This window comes from Pongo abelii, chromosome 16 (genome assembly GCF_028885655.2).
Source record: "Pongo abelii isolate AG06213 chromosome 16, NHGRI_mPonAbe1-v2.0_pri, whole genome shotgun sequence".
Classification (NCBI taxonomy): Eukaryota; Metazoa; Chordata; class Mammalia; order Primates; family Hominidae; genus Pongo; species Pongo abelii.
This window is the reverse complement of record NC_072001.2, coordinates 68,744,546-68,765,273: the sequence shown is the minus strand read 5'-3', so window position 1 is coordinate 68,765,273 and position 20,728 is coordinate 68,744,546. Positions and strand designations below refer to the sequence as shown.

Genomic DNA, 20,728 nt, shown 5'->3' with positions numbered 1-20,728 from the left:
ATCAACAGAAGGTGATTCTTTTCTAGAAGCTACTGTAATTACATCAGGGTAATGCTACCAGGGGCAGAGCTAGAAAAATCAATAGTACAGAATAGGGAGTCTAGAAATAAACATAAATATCTATGGGAATATAATATATAATAAAATCAGCCAGGTGCAGTGGCTCACGCCTGTAATCCCAACACTGTAGGAGGCCAAGGCGGGCAGATCGTCTGAGGTCAGGAGTTCGAGGCAAGCCTGGCCAATATGGTGAAACCCCATCTCTACTAAAAATACAAAATTAGCCAGGCGTGGTGGCGCGTGCGTGTAGTCCCAGCTACTCAGGAGCCTGAGGCAGGAGAATCACTTGAACCCAGGAGGTGGAGGCAGCAGTGAGCCAAGATTGTGCCACTGCACTCCAGCCTGCGCAACAAGAGTGAAACTCCGTCTAACCAAAAAAAAAAAATACATGTGTATATATATAAAATATATATATGTGTGTATATATATAAAATATATGTGTGTATATATATAAAATATGTGTGTGTATATATATAAAATATATGTGTGTGTATATATATAAAATATGTGTGTATATATATAAAATATGTGTGTATATATATAAAATATGTGTATATATATAAAATATATGTGTATATATGTGTGTATATATATAAAATATATGTGTGTATATATATAAAATATATGTGTATATATATAAAATATGTATGTGTATATATATAAAATATATGTGTATATATAAAAATATATATGTGTATATATAAGATATATGTATATATAATATATGTATATATAAAATATATATGTATATATAATATATGTATATATAAAATATATATGTATATATAATATATGTATATATAAAATATATGTATATATAAATATATATAAAGTATATAGTATATATAATATATGTATATATATTTATACATATATATTTATATATACATATATATATAAAAAATAAAATCAGTTAGGAAAGGTAGACTATTAAATGGCATTGGGATAGTCATTCTAGCCACTTGAGAAAGATGCCAGAACTTACCAAAATCATGAATAGTGTTATTTGAGCTAGGCCTTTTAACTATGGTGAAACAGAGAGGATACCAAAAAGGATTACTCAGATCCTTGTTACCATCCCTTTATTCCCTACCTAATACAAGCCCAGATTGTAGTCAGATATTACTCTGGCACTCTGCCAAAGGTGGGATTTCCTTGAATGTCTAAAAAATTCCAGACCTCCAAGCTAGAGAAGCTCACTTGCTCGTGCACTTGACTCAACTCAAACAAGCCTTCATGGCTGCCACTGTGGTGCTGTTTCAGAGAGGAAAGATGTTCTTATGTCCGTCACCTCCCCAAAGCAGAAAAATAGGATCTTAGTGACATTGTTATAATTCATACCCCATTTGGCTCTCTGAGGGGCAAATTTTTATCCAGTATGTGTTTAAAATAAGCAATAAGTTAGCATGATTTCTAGACTGAGAGAAACTTTTAGCAGAAGCTTGTAAACCTCTGTTGTCCCTTTTTGTCCCATGTGGACTATCTTCTGGGGAAAAGGCACACAGACTTTGGTATAATGTCCTTAAAAGTAACAGTTTGTTAGCTCCATCTGTTGCCATGTGGAAAAGGGAAAAAAAAATCATTACATGGTGATTTCAGATATTTGGATTATTTTCCCAGAGGTATCCCATAATATAGGAAGTTAGGACACACAAACCAAAAAAAATTTCTGTTGAAGCAAAATTTAAATTTAAAAAATGAAACCATAAAAGGACTAGTGTAAAGAAAATATGGGCAAAAAAACTTTTTGTTAATCCTGATAGGAAAAGGCTATTATTTATTTTTACTGTTTTTATTGAGTATGCAAAGCAAAGTACCAAAAAAGTGTGTATGGTATTTGGTGGTTTTTAACATCTGTACCTGGTAAAATTAAAAATTGGCATTTTCAGACCTTTAAGTTTCACTGGTCTGTGCAATCCAGCTGTGGTCCTTTGGATAGCAGAAATGTCCTAGTGATTCCTTCTTGGCCTCTAATGTTGTGTTTCTGTAGTATTATAGAAACTTGATAGTTTTCAACATCAGACCTAAATTTCTTTATCCTTTTATTTATCAATTTCTGCAGATGCTTTTGATAAAGAGTACAAGATGGCATACGATCGTCTCACACCTAGTCAAGTCAAGAGTACACACAACTGTGATAGACCACCAAGTACAGGGGTGATGGAATGTCGAAAAACCTTTGGAGAACCTTATCTTTAAGATGTATTTGTATGTGTAAACATTCAATGTATATTGTATAGTCAGTGTATAAAATAACACTTTTAGACTCTAAATATTTTTTCTTCAATTTTTGAAAATACAATTTGTAAATGGTTCAAAAGACTCAGACAGCTTATGTACAGAATGTTTGAAGAAGAGAATAGTGACAAGTGGGGAGAAAGCCACTTTGTGTCTCATTTCTTTTTTCTTCTTCTTTAACTCCCCTGTAATAGGAAATAAAGTATTTTTGTGATGAGGAAATCCCTAAAGAAAATTAGTTGCCATAAAATATGACAACTGTTTTATGGTTTCTCTTGGAAGAGACAGATTGAAAAATCATGAATGGAATCTAAACAGAAATGTCAGATGAACGTATTTCCTGTTTTCATAGACTATTCAAATGTTTTGACCATGAAGTTGTATTATACATATTTTAAATTGTTTATAGTAAGTTGATATTTTTTTAATTTTTAAATTTAATATAGCAAACTTAAAATGAATTTAAACTTAAGCAAGCAAGTGTGTATTTTCCTTGTCTGCTGCTATTTGAAGTAATTAGTACAGCTGCAGATCTCTCTGTGTATATCTATCTATATATATATTTTTTATTACTTGGGAGAATGAATTTTAAAATGTCAGTGCTAGTGTCAAGTGTTGTCCTAGAATTGCATGTTAGTACCCATAAGCCTGAGTGCGGGGAGTGAGTTATGCAAGGGTAGCGTGCACTGCCCAGACTGACTCATGGAGCCTTGTGCAAGGACAGCCAGAGAGGTTCGCTATACCATGACTCCAAAATTGTCTCTATTGCTAATAGATACGTATAGTATACAGGGAAAATAGCTTATAAATCCAAGTATCAATTTAAATTTTAATATTCTACATGAAAACTTATGTTGGGAGATATGCAGACAAGTGATTATATTCCAAATTTTACCCTTATTTTAATATCTAAAATATTGGGTATAATGCAAATTATACTATAGAATATTTATCTGAAATATAACTTACTGGGGTATTCTGTTAATACTATATATAAATATTCAGAATTTTTTTGAAAAGTAGAAAAATTCCCCTCTAAAAGTACAGCCAGATAGATTTTCATCCATATTGAGGAACTTAGCTTTTTCAACAAGCTTCAGAATCTGAAGTCTGTAGAATCTAAAATATAGAAATATCCAAAATCAGACAATAAATTGAAAGTTTAGACATCATGAGTATTAAATAGGCTTTAAAAATATATTTTTAGTCATATTATTTCTAATGTCACTTTCTTTGGGTAATTTCTGGTAAGGAAAAACATCTTTTGGCTGCTAGAATTGGTTATAGATTTTCAATATGTGTGTGTGTTTGCACACATTATCATTAGTGAAGGAATTCCCTAGCCAGTTTTAAAGAAGGAAAAAATGGATAGTCCCAAATTAGGTGTGTAAAGCCAGTAGAGTCCACGACACTTGGACTGGAGGTATCTTGGAGTCCTGAGACTTAGAATCAGTTCAGCTGCAGAAAACCCACCTTTTGAGTTCACACCATTAGTGAATAGCACCATGCTGAAACATTTCACAGCTTTCAACTCTGGGAAATAATGGAGAGAGTTTAAAAATGTAAAACTTCAGTTCAGTTAGTTTAGGGCTGAACTTGCTTACTTGAAAAATCTGGTGCTAGGCACATGTATCTGCCTCTCCTTTGTAAATACCACTCCAATCTTATTCTTTACTATTCAGATCCAAGCTTCATGTTCTACATGTTCTTTAAATCATTTGAAAGTTGTCAACTGAGAGAAACATTTCAGAGGGGGGAGGCTTTTGGCACTGGTGATAAACATCCCTCCAAGAGAACCGTCTGGGGTTCTCTTCTATTTGTGGTTGGTTGTTTTTATTCTCTTTTAAAAACAGCTTTCATTGTTGTTTACTTTTTGTGTAATACAAACAAAATGTAGGAATCATAGTTTATTGATTTCAAATGGCTGACAAAAAAAGAATGAGATAAAACCATTCTTTATGGTTTTATGATTCAGACTCATTTGGAAAAGCAAATGTAATTTTTACCTCCTCCTTCCACCCCAAGTTTTGTTTCTGCTTTTGGAGAGGGTTGTATTTCCCCTACTTTTAATCCCTAGGGAATATTATTGCACAGATTTAGTCTTAAAACCTAAAACATGAATACAAAGTGGTAAACCTGTTCAAAAGAAAATTAAAATATGAATCATTCTTGAGCTGGGCGTGGTAGCTCATGGAGGCCTGTAATCCCAGCACTTTGGGAGGCCGAGGCAGGGAGGATTGCTTGAGTCCGGGAGTTCAAGACCAGCCTGAGCAACATAGAGAGACCCTGTCTCTACAAAAAAATTTTTTTAATTTGCTCGGTATGGTGGCTCATGCTTGGTAATCCCAGCTACTCGGGAGGCTGAAGCAGGAGGATCACTTTGAGCCTGGGGGTTTGGGGCTGCAATGAGCTGTGATCATGCCATTGCACTCTAGCCTGGATTACAGAGCAAGACCCTGTCTCAAAAAAAAAGAAAACAGAAAATATCAATCATTTAAAATAACTCTATACAAACTTTTCTTCAATTTTCTGTTAACCGTACATTTTGGAGAATAATGGCCAATCATGTTGGAGAGAAATGCCCTTTTGCTACATCATCTGTCTTTTACTTTCTTACTCTTAGTTTTGTTTATACGTTTAAATGGTTGACAATAAACCATGTCCTGTGCTGATGTAGCTTGTTTACTACGTCCTACCATTATGTTCTAAATGGCACACATTTGTATTCCATATCGTATTTCAAATATTCTACTTTTTCCTCCTAGTGTTAGGTGGAGAAATATGCAGCTGTTCATCTTCTGATTTTTGTGTTCTTTTCCCTGACTTTCTTGGGGTTTGGGTTTTTGTTTTGCTCTTAAAACCCTAACACTACCAGCATATTTAATTGTAAGGTTTTCTAGTATGTCTCCCCATTTGTGTATTTAGAGAAATGGTCCCAGAAAACATTGGTTCAACATTTTAGGCAGTAAATACTTATTTTTACTTTATGCTGATAATTACTATGATACTTAAGTGCAACCAGCAAGTATTAGCTAGCTCTATATCGAAGTTATGCTTTATTTCTAAATACAGGCTGAGCTCCTGGAACCAAATGCTCCAAAATCCAAAACTTTTTGAATACCTACATGATGCTCAAAGGAAATGCTCATTTGAGCATTTTGGATTTCATATTTGGGATGTTCAACCAGTTTGTATTTTTCAAATATTCCAAATTTCAAAAACATCTGAAATCCAAAACACTTCTGGTCCAAAACATTTCTGATAAGGGATACTCAACCTGTACTTTGTAATATGCGGTATGAAAATACCTATTTGTTTGGTGATGTGCAGTAGCCCAGCTTTATTTTTATTTCTCTCACTAGAACTTGAACGCTGCTATTTGGCACTTTATCTCAGAGCAAGAAGAGAAAGAGCAGGCTGTCTCTTTGAGAAGACCCTTGTACTTCGTGCTAAAGTTAGCATGTGCTGCCTCTTCCTGTCTGGATACAAGACTAAGCTTTATTTCAAAACTGAACTCTCTAGCAGCTGCATACCAGTTTACCTTAATATCCTTAGTACTTGGTGTCTTAACATCCTCATACTACCTTGCTCCTTTGGCCTCAAAGTAAGCATATTGGCTGGCTTATTTTTCTTAACAAAATTAGCAGTACACAAATTGAAGAATTTTCATCTTTGATTACAAAAGTCTCCTCATGTGCTTGTACTCTGAGATGGTAATAGATTCTTCTGATAAAGTTATTGCTGCCTTTCCACAGTTCCTGTTCATTTGGATGGCTCCCTCCTTTACTATTTAAAGATTTTCTTTTCAAATGTAGTACTATGATAAAACTATTGCAGCAACTGGTGGATTTTCTGCAAGTGAAATTCTGCAGGTTTTGCTTGCTCATACAGCGAAGGGCCTAAAGACCAGAAGTGTGCCTTTAGTTGTGCAGGCAGACTTGGGCCAGGATGTCCTGTAGGCTTTAGTGAACCCCCAGGGATAGGCAGCTCTGCTCATGAGCCCTCTCATTACATCTTTCATAGCATCCAGTCCCCGCACACATTGCAAGCTGCACCTGCTGGAGGACCCTCCCAGCAAAAAAGGGTCAGAACCAAGAGTATTCACTGGCACATAAGGTCAACCAATTCTTCCTGATTATTATTATTATTATTTTTTTTTTTTTTGAGACGGAGTCTTGCTGTTGCCCAGGCTGGAGTGCAGTGGTGCGATCTCGGCTTACTGCAGGCTCCACCCCCCTGGGTTCACACCATTCTCCTGCCTCAGCCTCCCGAGTAGCTGGGACTACAGGTGCCCACCACCTCGCCCGGCTAATTTTTTGTATTTTTTTAGTAGAGACGGGGTTTCACCATGTTAGCCAGGATGGTCTCGGTCTCCTGACCTCGTGATCCACCCGCCTCAGCCTCCCAAAGTGCTGGGATTATAGGCGTGAGCCACCGCGCCTGGCCCTCTTCCTGATTATTTTACTAGGCTGTGCTCTAGATAATACATTTCCAATTTCTGCCCCCTTTGGTACTCAATCTTTAAATAATATTGATATAGACAGCTATAAAAAACTAAGCCTATAATTTGGTAAAACTATTTTCGAATCTATTGATGACAGTGCAATATAATGTTCAAAATATATAGTAACCATTTTGGCTGGGTACAGTGGCTCATGCCTGTAATCTCAGCACTTTGGGAGGCCGAGGCAGGCAGATTGCCTGAGCTCAGGAGTTCGAGATCAGCCTGGGCAACATGGCAAAACCCTATCTCTACAAAAAAACAAGAATTAGCTGAGTGTGGTGGTGCACTTCTGTAGTCCCAGCTACTTGGGGGGCTGAGGCGGGAGGATCACCTGAGTCCAAAAGGTGAGGCTACAGTGAGCCATGTTCATGTCACTGCACTCTAGCCTGGGTAACAGGGCAAGGCCCCGTCTCTTTTTAAAACAAAACAAAACAAAACACCATTTAAACACATAACAGTTTGAAAAATTTGGAATACATCTCTTTTTTCTGGTACTATATAAACTCTTAACCCATTAAATGAGGAAGAATTCAGAAAACTAGCTCAAACCTATTACCAGGGCCTTCAAGGAAGTGCAGCCTAAGGGGGTTGAAGTCATCCATGTAGCCACTGACTTCCAATTCAAATACCCATTTGGGACAGTTCAGACTTTCCAGGCTGAATGAACGACCTAGAATTTGTCACAAGTAACTATATACAGAATATTCTGCCTATAAAGTGAGAGAACCATCTCAATATTATCTTGACATTTTTAAATGGTACTTTACCTCTAAAACAGCATGATTTTAATATTATAGTACGTTTGTAAATGTGTGACCAAAAAATTTAATTTCCAGGTATAACTAATTAGTCTTTTAAAAGTTACACAAGTTTTCCATCTCACCAAAGTAATCTCACTCTCTACCCCAGTGAATTCCTACTCATTCATCAAGACTCAGCTTTCATTTTTTGTACTTGTCCTTTTCTGTAACACTGTGAAGTGATCAGAACTTCCCTTCTAGGCAAAGGGGTATGCCAGAAATTCAGCAAACTGGGAAAAGGATGTCAGATTGTTAGAGTTGGTTTTAATCATTCAGTGGATATTTCAGCCTTTTATCATTACACAGCATTTTACGGTCCATCACTCCTTACTCAGTCTGAGGAAGAACGTCAGATCCCAGGCTGTGGGTGAGGTGACATCCCCAAGGCTAACGGGAACAGGCTGCAGACACCAGGTTAGCGCCCAGAATTTTGGTATTGGGACCTCCCTCCCACAGGCATTGCCTTCTCCTCCTGTTCTTAGGCCTTGGCTATGGAAACCCAGCAATGCAGTAGCATCAGGAATAAGGATAATTAAGAATATAGAATTGGAACATGATTCCATACTCTTCATCAGCCTTCTCGGGAGGATTCTGACCAAATGACCTAAAGATAAGGATGAGCCCATCCATGTTGTAAAGTAAAATACCATTGGGATTCACAGTTTATTGAAATTTAATAAAAATTATTTCCAAAGAATGGGAATCCTGGGGTAGCGAGGCAATTAATTAAGCAGTTCATCATCTTTAAAAGATGGAATACTTGGAACACCTTAGCCATCGTTCAATGCCAAAATGTTTGGGTTTTTTTCACATCACATCCATCCTATCTTTTCATCTTCAGTGAATCATTCCTCATGTTTGTAATTAAAGCCATATTTACCATCATAATCTAGAGTCACCCGAGCTCATTTTGCTCTGAAGCCAGTGATATTAAGCTGTTCTATTTCTAACGTGTCCCTTAACTTGATTCTAGTAAAAGCAGCAAGCAGTGGTATTTAATATACAAACTCATCAAATTCCACATAAAACATTTAACCACATTTTTAAAAACTCAAGTGTCCTTTACACTAGCTACCTTGGAAGTAGTACTGCACTTTTCTCACCATGTTGTCATTGTGTTATGCATTCTTGGAATTTCCCTTTTGTAATTAACTTAAGATCCATTCATAAACCACAGAAGAAATCAGTCTTGCTTTATAATCCGATCTAGGTTGACATACAAAAATAGCATTGCCCCACTGGATCTCTTACTTTATAAACCAGATGTGGCACTACTGACTTTGGACTCTTTAGAATGACTTCCCTTCCCTTCCCACTCCACTCAACTGTCATTGTTGGGTGAGAACATGCTGGAGGGTGGAGCCAGGACAGCTGGCCAAGGGTGGAGCCAGGACATTCCATTAGAATGTCTAATCCCTCAAGGTGACCACTGATGGAGACAACATTAATTTGCATGTTCTAATAAACACATACTTTTAAATGGCCTCTAGAGTAGTTTTCCTTCCCTAATCTCCATTCCTTCCAATTCAAGGGCAAATTATAAATTTTTATTTTTCAGGCTGCTTTTTAAATTTCACTTTTCAGAAATGCAACAATAAGAGTTAATGTAGTCCTCCTTTTAAACTAGAAAATACTGGTATAGGCCGGGCACGGTGGCTCACGCCTGTAATCGCAGCACTTTGGGAGGCCGAGGCGGGCAGATCACGACTTCAGGCTGAGGCAGGAGAATTGCTTGAACCGGGGAGGGGAAGGTTGTGGTGTGCCAAGATCACGCCATTGCACACCAGCCTGGGCAACAAGAGCAAAACTCTGTCTCAAAGAAAAAAAAAAAAGAAAGAAAATACTGGTATATATCCAGATGCAGTGGGCTACAAAACGTGGAATGATCATTGATTCCTGTTATATTTCTTTTTTTTCTGTAGTCTTGGATCCCTAAACTCAACAATAACTGAAGCTACAGTGATTACAAACCTGATAGAACCTCACAATTTGAACAGAAAAGGAGGAGACAAAATTGCAGCATGTGTTTGGGGCAGAGGTCAGGAAGGCTGACATGTAGACCACATCTGCATCTTTTGGGCCAGCAGCCCTTGGAATGATCAGGGAACGGTGAGCATAGGAGCTTGTCTTATAGCTGCTGCTCCTATCCCAACCTTTGCCCCCAGTTATCTCATTTAGAAAACCCTCTGGCTCCAAGGGTCCTTCTGCTGCCTCCATGTAATAGATGTCTGCATGAGTCAGGGGTAGAAACTCCACCCCTCCAGGGGCGAGGGTCTTAATCCACAATGAGCTGCAGGTGTTTCCAAGGACAAACCTTAGTCTCAGATCACATTCACATCAGAGGTCCTAGGTCACCCAGTTCACTTTCCAGGATCATATACATTCTTTCATTAGTGTCACAAGAGATACAGTAACTTCTGCATGGTCTTCTGATCCATGCCCATTGTAAGCAAGAGTGACTGACTCAGACAGATACAGGACAGGATATGATTCTATCTTCTAACATCACACTGATTATCAGGAATACAAAGTAAAGGAGGAACATTGTGAAGCCCAGGATCTTGTTCATTCTCCATTTACATGACGCAATTGAAGAGATCACAAACAGAAGCATGAGAAAAAGCAAAACAATTGCACAAAACAAGCCATTGCTGCTGACTGGAACTGGCTGTAATCCATTGATAAGAGAGAAAAGCAACCAAGGAACAGGCAAGCTGCAAGATTGAAGAAACGATGTGAAGATCCTTAATGTTTATAATAATCCCATACACTTAAATAGTATTTTACACTTTACAAAGTATTTTTCCACCAATAAAAAATCTATGAAGTGAACAGAAATTATTAGCCCCATTTCACAGACAAGGAAATTAAGTTTCAGGGAAATTAAATTACTTGCCCAAGGACTCGCAGCTAGTAACTAGAAGAGCTTAGGTTAAAACTGAAGTATTCTGAGTCTGAGCTTTGTTTTTATTTTCTGCATACTTCATGACTTCTATATGACTCAGATCAGTTGATGTGTGCCTTTTTTTTTTTAATGCTGGAATTACAGGCACACATCACCACACCCAGCCCCAATGTGATATGTACTCTTAAATCTCTACATTTTAATAAGGCCTACATTTCTTTTAATTCTTTAGTGATGAGAGCTGCCTTTTTAGCTGCCCCTCACCCCAAATACACATACACAAATTCAAATTTAAGGAACAAATCTACCACCCAAATTCAGAATATGATTGGGGAAATGAAAATAGCCCCTCTTTCTGACAAGGTTGGGAGAATGGAGTAAGAGGATGGGTACAGGAGGATAAGGCATTTGCACGTTATACAAAATGCTGTTTAGAGCCTCTGAGCTAGCAGGAGTTCACATACAAAGGAGCAGGAGTAGTACCAAGAAGTGAAGTTGAGTCATTGCTCCTTCCAATCCCACCTCCACCGCCTTGAAAGTCAGTGAGCAGAGCATTTGACGGTATTTGGTAATGGAATGAAATGGATTTTGGTTTTCAATTTATCTGTAAATTCCAGTCAGTTACATTTCAGGCAGTATTTTAGTTCTATTATCCCATCTGGCTATGATGAATGAAGGGAAGATATTTTGTTGCTTTGCAGAAACTAACAATATAAATGCCCTTTTATTCTATGTATAATGAATAAAGCAGAAAACCAGTGAACAGAGCCAATGCAGTGTTTTCCAGTCATACTTAATACCCCTTAGAAAGTAACATTGCCACTCACCCCACAGTGATATCAAATATGTTACTGCCCACAGAGCTTGACACAGCCATGTCTCCCAGGCCTTTTCGAGCGACAATCACACTGGTGATGAGGTCAGGAATTGATGTGCCTGCTGCAAGGATTGTCAGGCCCATAATCTCTTCAGAAATCCCTATTGTTTCACCAACCTGGTAAATGGCAACAGTAATGAGAAACCATGGCAACAGTAGGTGAAAAACCTGAGGCACATCCAAGCACTATCCACATCCTACTTTGTGCAAACAGAATGCCTTCAAAGGAGCTCAGCCACACCCCCTCAGCCTGAGTGAGGAAGGGTGATAGGGGGACCGACAGCTGAGATGGCCACAGAGAGGAAGAGCAAGCAAGACTCCTGCTCCTGGCTGCAGGGACCATGTTGCTCTTCTTTTCACAATTGGACTAAAAGTTACCTACACCAGATCTGCTGCTCACTGTCATTCCAACTCTTAACACCCCTACCTCCCCACAAGAACTGCCCTTCCAAAGAGCTGTTCGTGTCAGCATTTCTATTTCCAGGAATGTGGACACTTGCTGTGTGCCAGGAACTAAGAGGCTGAAGGCGAAGTATGAGCAGGATGACATAGACCCTAATCTCAGCCTTTTAGAGAGGAAAGCTAGTAAACAATTATTACAGTGCAGTATTCCAGGCAGAACAGAAACACTATGGGTACTCTGAGGAAGACTAATTGAATGCCAGAGAGCAGGCAAAACAGGTGGCTCTCAATGCGTAGGATTTCACCAGATGAGAGGGATGGGTACGTGGAGGAGAAAGCAGGAAATAAGGCTAATAAGCCAAGTTCAGCTGGAATCAGGCAGGATTCCAAGGCCTTCTATGCCATGCTACAGGATATGACAGAAAAGCCGCACTTGAGAAGCACTGCGTTCACTGGAATAAAAAGTCTACCTTTAAGCCTTTACAAACAACATAGAAACTGCACGAATTCACTTGATCCTCGAGATTCCCTGAGTACCGGAGATTGATCCTGAAGGAAAGTGTCCTTGGGACCTGCTGGTAGAGAATTTCGTTCCTGCTGTTCACTCACCTGGTGAGCCCACCACACCATGAGGTATGAGAACATGGCTATCCACACGATAGATCCCAGGAAGGTGAAAACAAAAAACTTCCTAGACTCCTGTTTGAAAGTTTGAAAAGGACGAGAAGTGAGCTGTAGAGGCTAAAAGGTCTTTGGCCCTTCTGAGCAAGCCCAAGAATCAGTGACAAGTTCTAATGGAAGAGTGATGGAGGGGAACTGGAGACATTTGACCTGAGGGCTCTCTCTCCAGAGAGGACCTTGAGATGGATGGAAAAGGATGGGGTTTGGGGGTATACCTGTACGGGAGTCCAGCCAGTAGGGTGGACAGCAGTCACCAGATGGAAGAAAGCTGTTTGCTTGCCCTAGAACCAGGCCAATCTAGGTATCTGGTTTGGCTTTTGCAACCTCCTTGTACCATTCCTTTCTGGTCATACCTTTCCTTGTAAATAAGAATGTTGGGTATAAATACCAGTGATTTCCCTGGGTTTTGGGAATACTCCTGTGAAATATGGAGGAGGTTTAGTGGTATCATTCTCAAATTAAAATCAAGAAACTGAGATAGGAGTCAAAGAGGGACTAGTGTATGCTGCTTATAGCAGTGGGAATAAAGCACATGAGGTCTAGGGCCTCCCAGTCCCAGTGGTATGTCCCCTAAGCACATCGTCCCCCTCCAAGGCTTCAGTCCCTTCCCAGATCTCAATGGGGAGCCCTGCTAAGCTGGTTGTCCCTGGCCTCTTTCTCCTCTTGAGTGTGAGCCCTGCATGCCTAGAGACCCCACAGCCTTGCTGGGGATAAAGAGTCTGAGATACAGATGGGCACACTCACCTGCCTTCGGACGTCGGGGACTGTCAGCCACAGTGGGAACACGATGGGCAGGAGGAAGAGGTAAATGGCCTGCTTCTGCCTGGTTTCAGGCCAGTCCAGGGACAGAGGCTCTTCATTTCCCTTCTCCTCATCTTCCTCCTCCTCCTCCTCCTCTTCCTCCTCCTCTTCCTCCTCCTCTTCCTCCTCTTTGCTACCCCCTCCATCACTTCCCCCTCCATCTTCTACACCTTTCTCATCATTTTTGGCTTCACCGTCATTTTCAGCACTGAGTTCCTGGCTTTCAGTTTCACCTTCATTACCTTTCATTTCACCATCTTCTGCGTGGATTTCACCCTCACCTTCACCTTCATTGTCTCCTTTTCCTTCTGCTTCATTTTCACCTTCACGTTCTTCTCCTTTTCCTTGTGTTTCAGTTTCACCTTCACCTTCTGGTTGAGTTTCACCTCCACTTTTCTCTTCAGTTTCACCTTCACCAGCAGTTTTGCCCTCTTTGCCTGGCATTTCACCTGTGCTCTCGGCCTCAGCCACATCTTCCTGCAATCCAAAACCAACAGATTAATGTGTGGTAACTGCTCTGCTTGTTTTCCTTATGTTACTCCCCCATTTTTTTGTTGGCGTGCTTCTCAGAAGGTATCTGAAAACTTAAGTATGAGGAGAAAACTAGTATGATAATTCAGCAGAATTCCCATGACCACACTCCTACCTAGTGGCTGTCCAGCTTTTATTTGATCATTTCCAGGGGTGGAAAGCTCACCACCTGAAGCAGCTTCTGTCATCTTTGGCACCTCTGATTCATCTGAAGTCCATATTCATATCAAAGTTCTACCCCCATGTATAGGTTTACTCTTTGATGCCTTACAAAACATCAATCTTCCATGAGACAGCTCTCTTCCCTGGGTTAAAGATTCCCAGGTCCTTATATCATTTCTACATGCTATGGCCTAGAGCCTCCTCCCTATCCTGGTGAACTCATTTTAATTAGCTTATATCCCAGGAGGAGGGCATCCAAAACTGAATACAGAATATTGCATGGAGTGGAACAGGGCTATCACCTCCCTTGTCTTAGATACAATGTTTCCATTAATGTTGCTTAATATGGCATGACATCCTTTGGTGGTCACAATGCATTGCTGAGTTTACTAAAACTCCTAAATTGTTTTATTACCTTATATCTATAAAATAAGGATGATAATGCCTATTTATTGAGGGTTTTTATGTGCCAGGCACCATGGGAAGTAGTTTAATAATAATAGCTAGCACTTACTGTGTTTTATGAATCAATTAATTCATGATATGGATAAAACTATGCCCATCTTACAGATGGAGAAACTGGAGTAAAAGGAGCTAAGTAACTTGCCCATGGTCCACGTGGTTTATAAGTGATGAAGTTGGGATTTGAATATGGGTGGTCCACCAAGCTATCCTGCTTTACCAATCAATACCAGGTAAAGGGCCGAATGAGATGTCTGGCTCCCAAACTTGGCAGCCTGTGGAGCTTATTAGAAATTCAGATTTTTAGGCCGGGCACGGTGGCTCATGCCTGTAATCCCAGCACTTTGGGAGGCTGAGGTGGGCAGATCACAAGGTCAGGAGTTTGAGACCAGCCTTGCCAACATGGTGAAACTCTGTCTCTACTAAAAATACAAAAATTAGCTGGGCACGGTGGCAGGCACCTGTAATCCCGGCTACTCGGGAGGCTGAGGCAGAATTGCTTGAACCTGGGAGGTGGAAGTTGCAGTGAGCTGAGATTGCGCCACTGCACTCCAGCCTGGGTGACAGAGCAAGACTCTTTCTCAAAGAGAAAAAAGAAATACAGATTTTCTGACCCCCACCTGGACCAACTGAATTAGACTCTCTAGGATTTGGAAGCCAAGAATCTGTATTTTAACATACTCACAACTGTTCCTAAAACATCCACCTTTAGACCAGTGTTTGGGAACCACTGACTATCTCCACACACCCTAAAAGCCATTGATAGCTGGGTGTGGTCTCAGACGTAGATGCCTATGTTTCAACTACTCAGGCAGCTGAGGCAGTAGGATTGCTAGAGCCCAGGAGTTCCAGGCCAGCCTGGGCAATATAGTGAGACCCCATACCCCCGTAAAAAATTTAAGAGATAGGCCGGGCACAGTGGCTCACACCTGTAATCTCAGCACTTTGGGAGGCCGAGTTGGGTGGATCATGAGGTCAGGAGTTTGAGACCAGCCTGACTAATGTGGTGAAACCCCATCTGTACTAAAAAAAAAAAAAAAAAAAAAAAAAAAAAAAAAAAAAAAAAAAAAAAAAAATTAGCCAGGCTTGGTGGTGCATGCCTGTAAGTGCCTGTAATTCCAGCTCGTCAGGAGGCTGAGGCTGGAGAATCGCTTGAACCTGGGAGGCAGAGGTTGCAGTGAGCTGAGATCGTGCCACTGCACTCCAGCCTAGGTGACAGAGCAAGACTCAGTCTCAAAAAAAAAAAAAGAGATAAAATTAAAAGCCATTGATTCAGACTGTCCTCAGATTAGGCACCCAGCTAACCTATAGCAATATGCTGGTCCATCCCTTGAGCAAGAGCCCTGGGCTATGTGTTCATGGAGTAAATATGTTGTCTGTAACAAATGTCATGATATTGGCAACCCCCAAAGAATGTTGAGTGATTCTCAATTGTGCTGCACATTAAAATCACCTGAAGGCTTTTTTTTTTTTTTTTTGAGGCGGAGTCTTGCTCTGTCGCCCAGGCTGGAGTGCAGTGGCACCATCTCAGCTCACTGCAAGCTCTGCCTCCCGGGTTCATGCCATTCTCTCGTCTCAGCATCCCGAGTAACTGGGATTACAGGCATGTGCCACCACGCCTGGCTAATTTTTTGTATTTTCAGTAGAGACGGTGTTTCACCGTGTTAGCCAGGATGGCCTCGATCTCCTGACCTCGTGATCCACACGCCTCGGCCTCCCAAAGTGCTGGGATTACAGGCGTGAGCCACCGCGCCCAGCCCTGAAGGCTTTTTAAATCATTGATGCCTGAGGACCCACCCCAGATATTCTGACTTCATTGGTTGAGGGTGGGGCCTGGTCATTTTTTTTTAACTTCCCCAAATTATTCTAATATGCAACCAGGGTTGAGAACCCCCAATGAGGACATCAAATACTACTGATGAGGCCTGCAGTTTGCACTGAGAATGAGGACTGAGAAGATTTTAGTCTGAAATCGTTCCTGCCCTCTCCTGTCTACCCCCATCAGGTAGAGAATGCTTCCCAGAGGAGACGACAAGTCACTTAAACCCATAAATATGGGAGTGTCTGCGTGTTCTGCACCCTCTACTCTGAAGACTGTCACTCCTAATAGCCCCAGCTGAGCAAGTAGCTTCCTCTTCCCGTGTTGGAGTCAAGTCAGCCAGCCACAACCAGTTGGATGCAAGTTGGATTCTTGACCAAGGAGCTGGGTTGAACCGATTTCTCTCTCTCTCTTTTTTTTTTTTTTTTTTTTTTTTTGAGACAGTCTCACTCTGTCACCCAGGCTGGAGTGCAGTGGTGCGACTTCTGCTCACTGCAACCTCCACCTCCAGAGTTCAAGTGATTCTCCTGCCTCAGCCTCCCAAGTAGCTGGGATTACAGGCATGCACCACCACACCCAGCTAATTTTTATATTTTTAGTAGAGATGGGGTTTCACCATGTTGGCCAGGCTGGTCTCAAACTCCTGACCTCAAGTGATCCTCCTGCCTCAGCCTCCCAAAGTGCAGGGATTACAAGTGTGAGCCACCGCGCCCGGCCCGATTCTCTCTCTTTTAAGACTGGAAACCAGTCACTGATTCTCCTGTGGACGCAGGATTGGGATAGTAGCTTGGGGTTTTATGTGCTCATAAGGGAACAAATGAAGCCAGCCTGCCAAGAGAGGCCCATGATAGAGCCCGTACTCTGAGAAGGGATGTGAGGGAGAGCAGGACATGGAATGAGAAGCCACCAGGGTCACAGATGCCTTCTCAGGCCTAGCCCCAGCTCTTCATGAGATCAAGCTTCACTTCCTGCCCTGGGATTCCAGGGGATACGTCTGTATCCTCTTAATCCCTTTTACTTGAGCTAGTGGTAATAGGCCTATTCATGTTACCATGAAGATGTCTTAGACGCTGAACCCAAAGTTGCTGGCTTAAGGACGAGATATAATGAAGCACTTTCTGGGTACTGAATAGAGAGAAAAAAAGAGATGGAACTTGCACATGGAATGTTTTTTACTGTCAGTCATTCAACATATATTGAGCCAGCTGTGCACCAGGCATTCTGCTTCCCTCTGTAGGGGAGACAGGATGACTCAGACTTCGATCTTGCCTTCAGGAACCTCACCACCTAGTAGGCTCAGAATCCAAGGAAGACAGTTGGTAAAAGCCCTGAGATAGGTGCAGAGCATCAGGGGCATTCAGATTTGGAGTGGATCAAGGCAGCTATGTGACAAAGGTGTTTATACTGGCCAGGGGCTGGGGAGGGGGGTTGGGGTGTGTGGTAAGATGAGGATCTATGAAAATGGAGGAGAAAAGGTATTCTAGGGAGAGGAAACCATGTGAGCCAAGGCTGGGAGGTAGAAAAACATGGAGACGGCCGGGCATAGTGGCTCATGCTTGTAATCCCAGCACTTTGGGAGGCCGAGATGGGTGGATCACAAGGTCAGGAGATCAAGACCATCCTGGCCAACATGGTGAAACCTCATCTCTACTAAAAATACAGAAAAAAAAAAAAAAAAAGAAAAAGGAAAAAGAAAAACATGGAGACAAGAAATCCAGTTTGGCTGGAACATGGTAGAAGAAGAGACCATGAGGCTGTAAAGACAGGGCAGTGTCAGGACTTGGAAAGCTCTGCAGACAAGGCTGAGATGCCTGACCAGGTGCAGTCGGCAATAAGGAGGCTCAGAAGGTTCGAAAGCCTTCACCCAGCAACCCTCCCACCTCCATTTCAAGCTGCCCAGTGCTCTGGAGCTACCTGGTCTCACTGTCACCTAGTTGCTGACAGACCCACTAACAATTATTCCTTATGTTCTTATAGCATGTGACAGTTCACAATACATTGTCAGTATATTAGTTCACTCATGTAAGATGTTCCAGTGAGTTAATTGGCCCCATGAGACATTTGTATTTTTGAAGTGATCTTCAGAGAAAGAGTAATATTTACCCCCAGAGGAATGAACCTCAAATAGGATTTCAGACCTTCAGGGAGGATGTATTTTTGGTCAAGAGTTCCTTCCCTAGACCTCTCCAGTTTCGTTTGTGCAAAGGCTGGGTGCCTACCTGACCGCCTGGATTCTCCTTCTGATCTCCCTTGATGTCTGGAGCAGGGGCTGGTGTGACCGTGACCGCAGGGAGCTTGGCTGGCTCCTCCTCTTTAAAGGATAAACATGGGTTACATCAGAAGAGTGGACAAGGTTCTCAGGGAAACTGGCAGAGACGCTGGCATAAGTGGCTACAGGGCTATTGGACTTCAGGGTTTCTGAAGGTTTATTTGGGGGAATTTCTTGTCAGTAGGAAAAGTAAGATGATGTGAATTGTTATTGCCCTGACCTATCTGCAGATGAGAAGACAGTTGGCAAGTGACCATCCGTGCTCCCCTATAATTCACAGACATTTCCATCCTGGCCATTGTGGCTAAGGACACTGTCAACAGCTGGGCAGCCAGAACAGAGAGAGGGCAAAGCTCCCAGCACTCAGAGAATGACCCTTTGGGAAGGATCCTGCTGATTCCAAAGGCAGCAGCTTTTGAAGCCTTGGAACAGGACTGACAGGAAGGGAAACTTGGAAAGTCTGGAGAGCTAGGTTTAGGTACAGGTTCTCTCACTTCTTGGCTGTGTGGCTTTGGGAAGTCACTTGACCTCTCTGAGCCTCTTAGTCTATAGGATGGGAAGAATGACTGCTGTTCCACCTCACTCCAGGGGTTCCTGGGTGGACCAGGCAGTCCTGCTGTGCTGTGCAGAGCCCACATGGCAGTGGCTGTCCCACTTTCTCAGTCCTAGCTGCCACAAAGATACTAGACTTCTGTGACACCAGACCCCTGGTAGCCTTCCCTCACTGGGGTTGCTGATTTCAGACCAATAACTAGCAACACTGTTCTTGTACAGAAGAGACAGGAAGAAGAAATAAAGTCCCACAGTCTCATTTGGGATGAGATTTAGCAAAAAGAAGTGGGAGTTCAACAACCCCCTAGCCTTTCCTCACCTACCCCAGCTGTGGAAAATGGAGAGGAAGCTGTATGGGGCCACTCTCAGACCAGCAGCCATGTCAGAAAGACAGCACCTGGGAAGGAAGAGTCTGGAGTGGAGCAGCGATCAGGGCAACACCCGACCATCACTCTAACTGACTGGCTCACAGAGGCCAAAGATGTGCCTCAGCCCCTGGCCTGGCTGGCTGCTGCCTCCAGGCCAAGCTCACGACTGACAGCAGGGAGAGGCGGGCAGGAGAAAACCCACTGGTCTGGCCATCCTCTCACCTTCTGGTTTGCTTTCTGCTTTGGCCTGGGATTGGACTCTGGCCTCTTGATTCAAGCTCTCCTCCTCCTTCTCCTTGGCAAGGCGAACTGCAAATGAGACAGGACATACATCTTACCTGGAATCGTAGGATCATCCCTGCCACGCCCTTTCAGTTAGGACAGTCAGCTGAGCAGCCAGAGGGCAGCTGCAGAGCGTGGGAAAAGGCTGCCATGGGGGTTGTGACATCTGGATTCTGATCCCACGAGGCCTAATTGTGGTGCCTAATTCCCAAAGTTCTGTCTTACATTCTCTGCATTGCCACTGACTGGCTGTGACCTAGGGTAAGTCATTTCCCTTCTCAAGGCCTATTTCCTCTCTGACAAAATGACATGGTTGGACTCAGGGCCAAGAAATAGGATTTATTTCCTTTACAAGCTCAAGTGATGGCCTGCTTGGGTACTGAATTGAGAAGGACTCTGACCCAAACCTTGTAGGAAAGTACCATGATTGATTGGTAATGTCTGTGATAGACATGGAATGGAGAAATAATTGCAGGGAGATGTTTTTGCCATCCTTGGACTATATTATCTTTGTAGCTTACTTTCTATGAATCTACTAGAAGCTTTGTTATAGCTCCAGGGGCATGGCTGATGGCCATGTTCATAAGCCTTCCCTCTTCAGTGGAAAAGGGGAAATGGTTCACCAACAAGCTCTCGGATACGCCCTTTTTGACCCAGGCACAACAAGAGCCCGAGAAGGGCCTCCTTCAGATCCTATGCACATGCTTTGCTGGAGGCCCACAGGGCAGCATGCACAGAATTGTGCTGCCCTGATTTCCAGGTGAGAAACACGGGACAGGCAACTCTCTTTCACTGGGACTACGTGCCAGGAAACATGCAAAGCGCTTTACATGTATAATTTCAAGGTGAGAAGGGAAGAAAGAACAAGGCTGAGATGAACGAGCCCACAGCTGTGTGGCCTGGGAGGGTGAGGGCAGTGGTGCAAGTGAAGAACAAAGTGGTGTCATGGGATCTATGGCCTCTATTCTGAATTTAGGCTGGCTCTGCCCCATGAGCACTGGGTGACTTTGGGAAG

General features: G+C 42.1%; 2 protein-coding genes across 16 annotated transcripts in view; one reads left to right on the top strand and one right to left on the bottom strand.

Moving 5' to 3' along the window:
* The window catches only part of DENND4A (DENN domain containing 4A), a 144,237-nt gene extending 134,629 nt beyond the window's left edge, over positions 1-9,608 (top strand). For 5 of the 7 annotated variants that reach the window (XM_024232687.2, XM_054532807.1, XM_024232690.2 and 2 more), the window contains one exon: positions 2,123-4,974. In XM_024232687.2, the coding sequence (XP_024088455.2) occupies positions 2,123-2,259 (137 nt within the window). In that variant the 3' untranslated portion in view covers positions 2,260-4,974. Of the gene's footprint in view, positions 1-2,122; positions 4,975-5,660; positions 6,090-9,524 lie in introns of those variants that run through there. The other 2 variants (XM_054532805.2, XM_054532803.2) reach the window with 2 other exon arrangements.
* The window catches only part of SLC24A1 (solute carrier family 24 member 1), a 45,262-nt gene continuing 32,767 nt past the window's right edge, over positions 8,234-20,728 (bottom strand). For 3 of the 9 annotated variants that reach the window (XM_024232691.3, XM_054532808.2, XM_054532814.2), the window contains 6 exons: positions 19,654-19,740; positions 18,462-18,553; positions 13,212-13,745; positions 12,396-12,485; positions 11,335-11,501; positions 8,234-10,316 (listed from right to left, as the gene is read on the bottom strand). In XM_024232691.3, the coding sequence (XP_024088459.2) occupies positions 10,067-10,316; positions 11,335-11,501; positions 12,396-12,485; positions 13,212-13,745; positions 18,462-18,553; positions 19,654-19,740 (1,220 nt within the window). In that variant the 3' untranslated portion in view covers positions 8,234-10,066. Of the gene's footprint in view, positions 10,317-11,334; positions 12,486-13,211; positions 13,746-18,461; positions 18,554-19,653; positions 19,741-20,728 lie in introns of those variants that run through there. The other 6 variants (XM_054532811.2, XM_063716185.1, XM_054532809.1 and 3 more) reach the window with 4 other exon arrangements.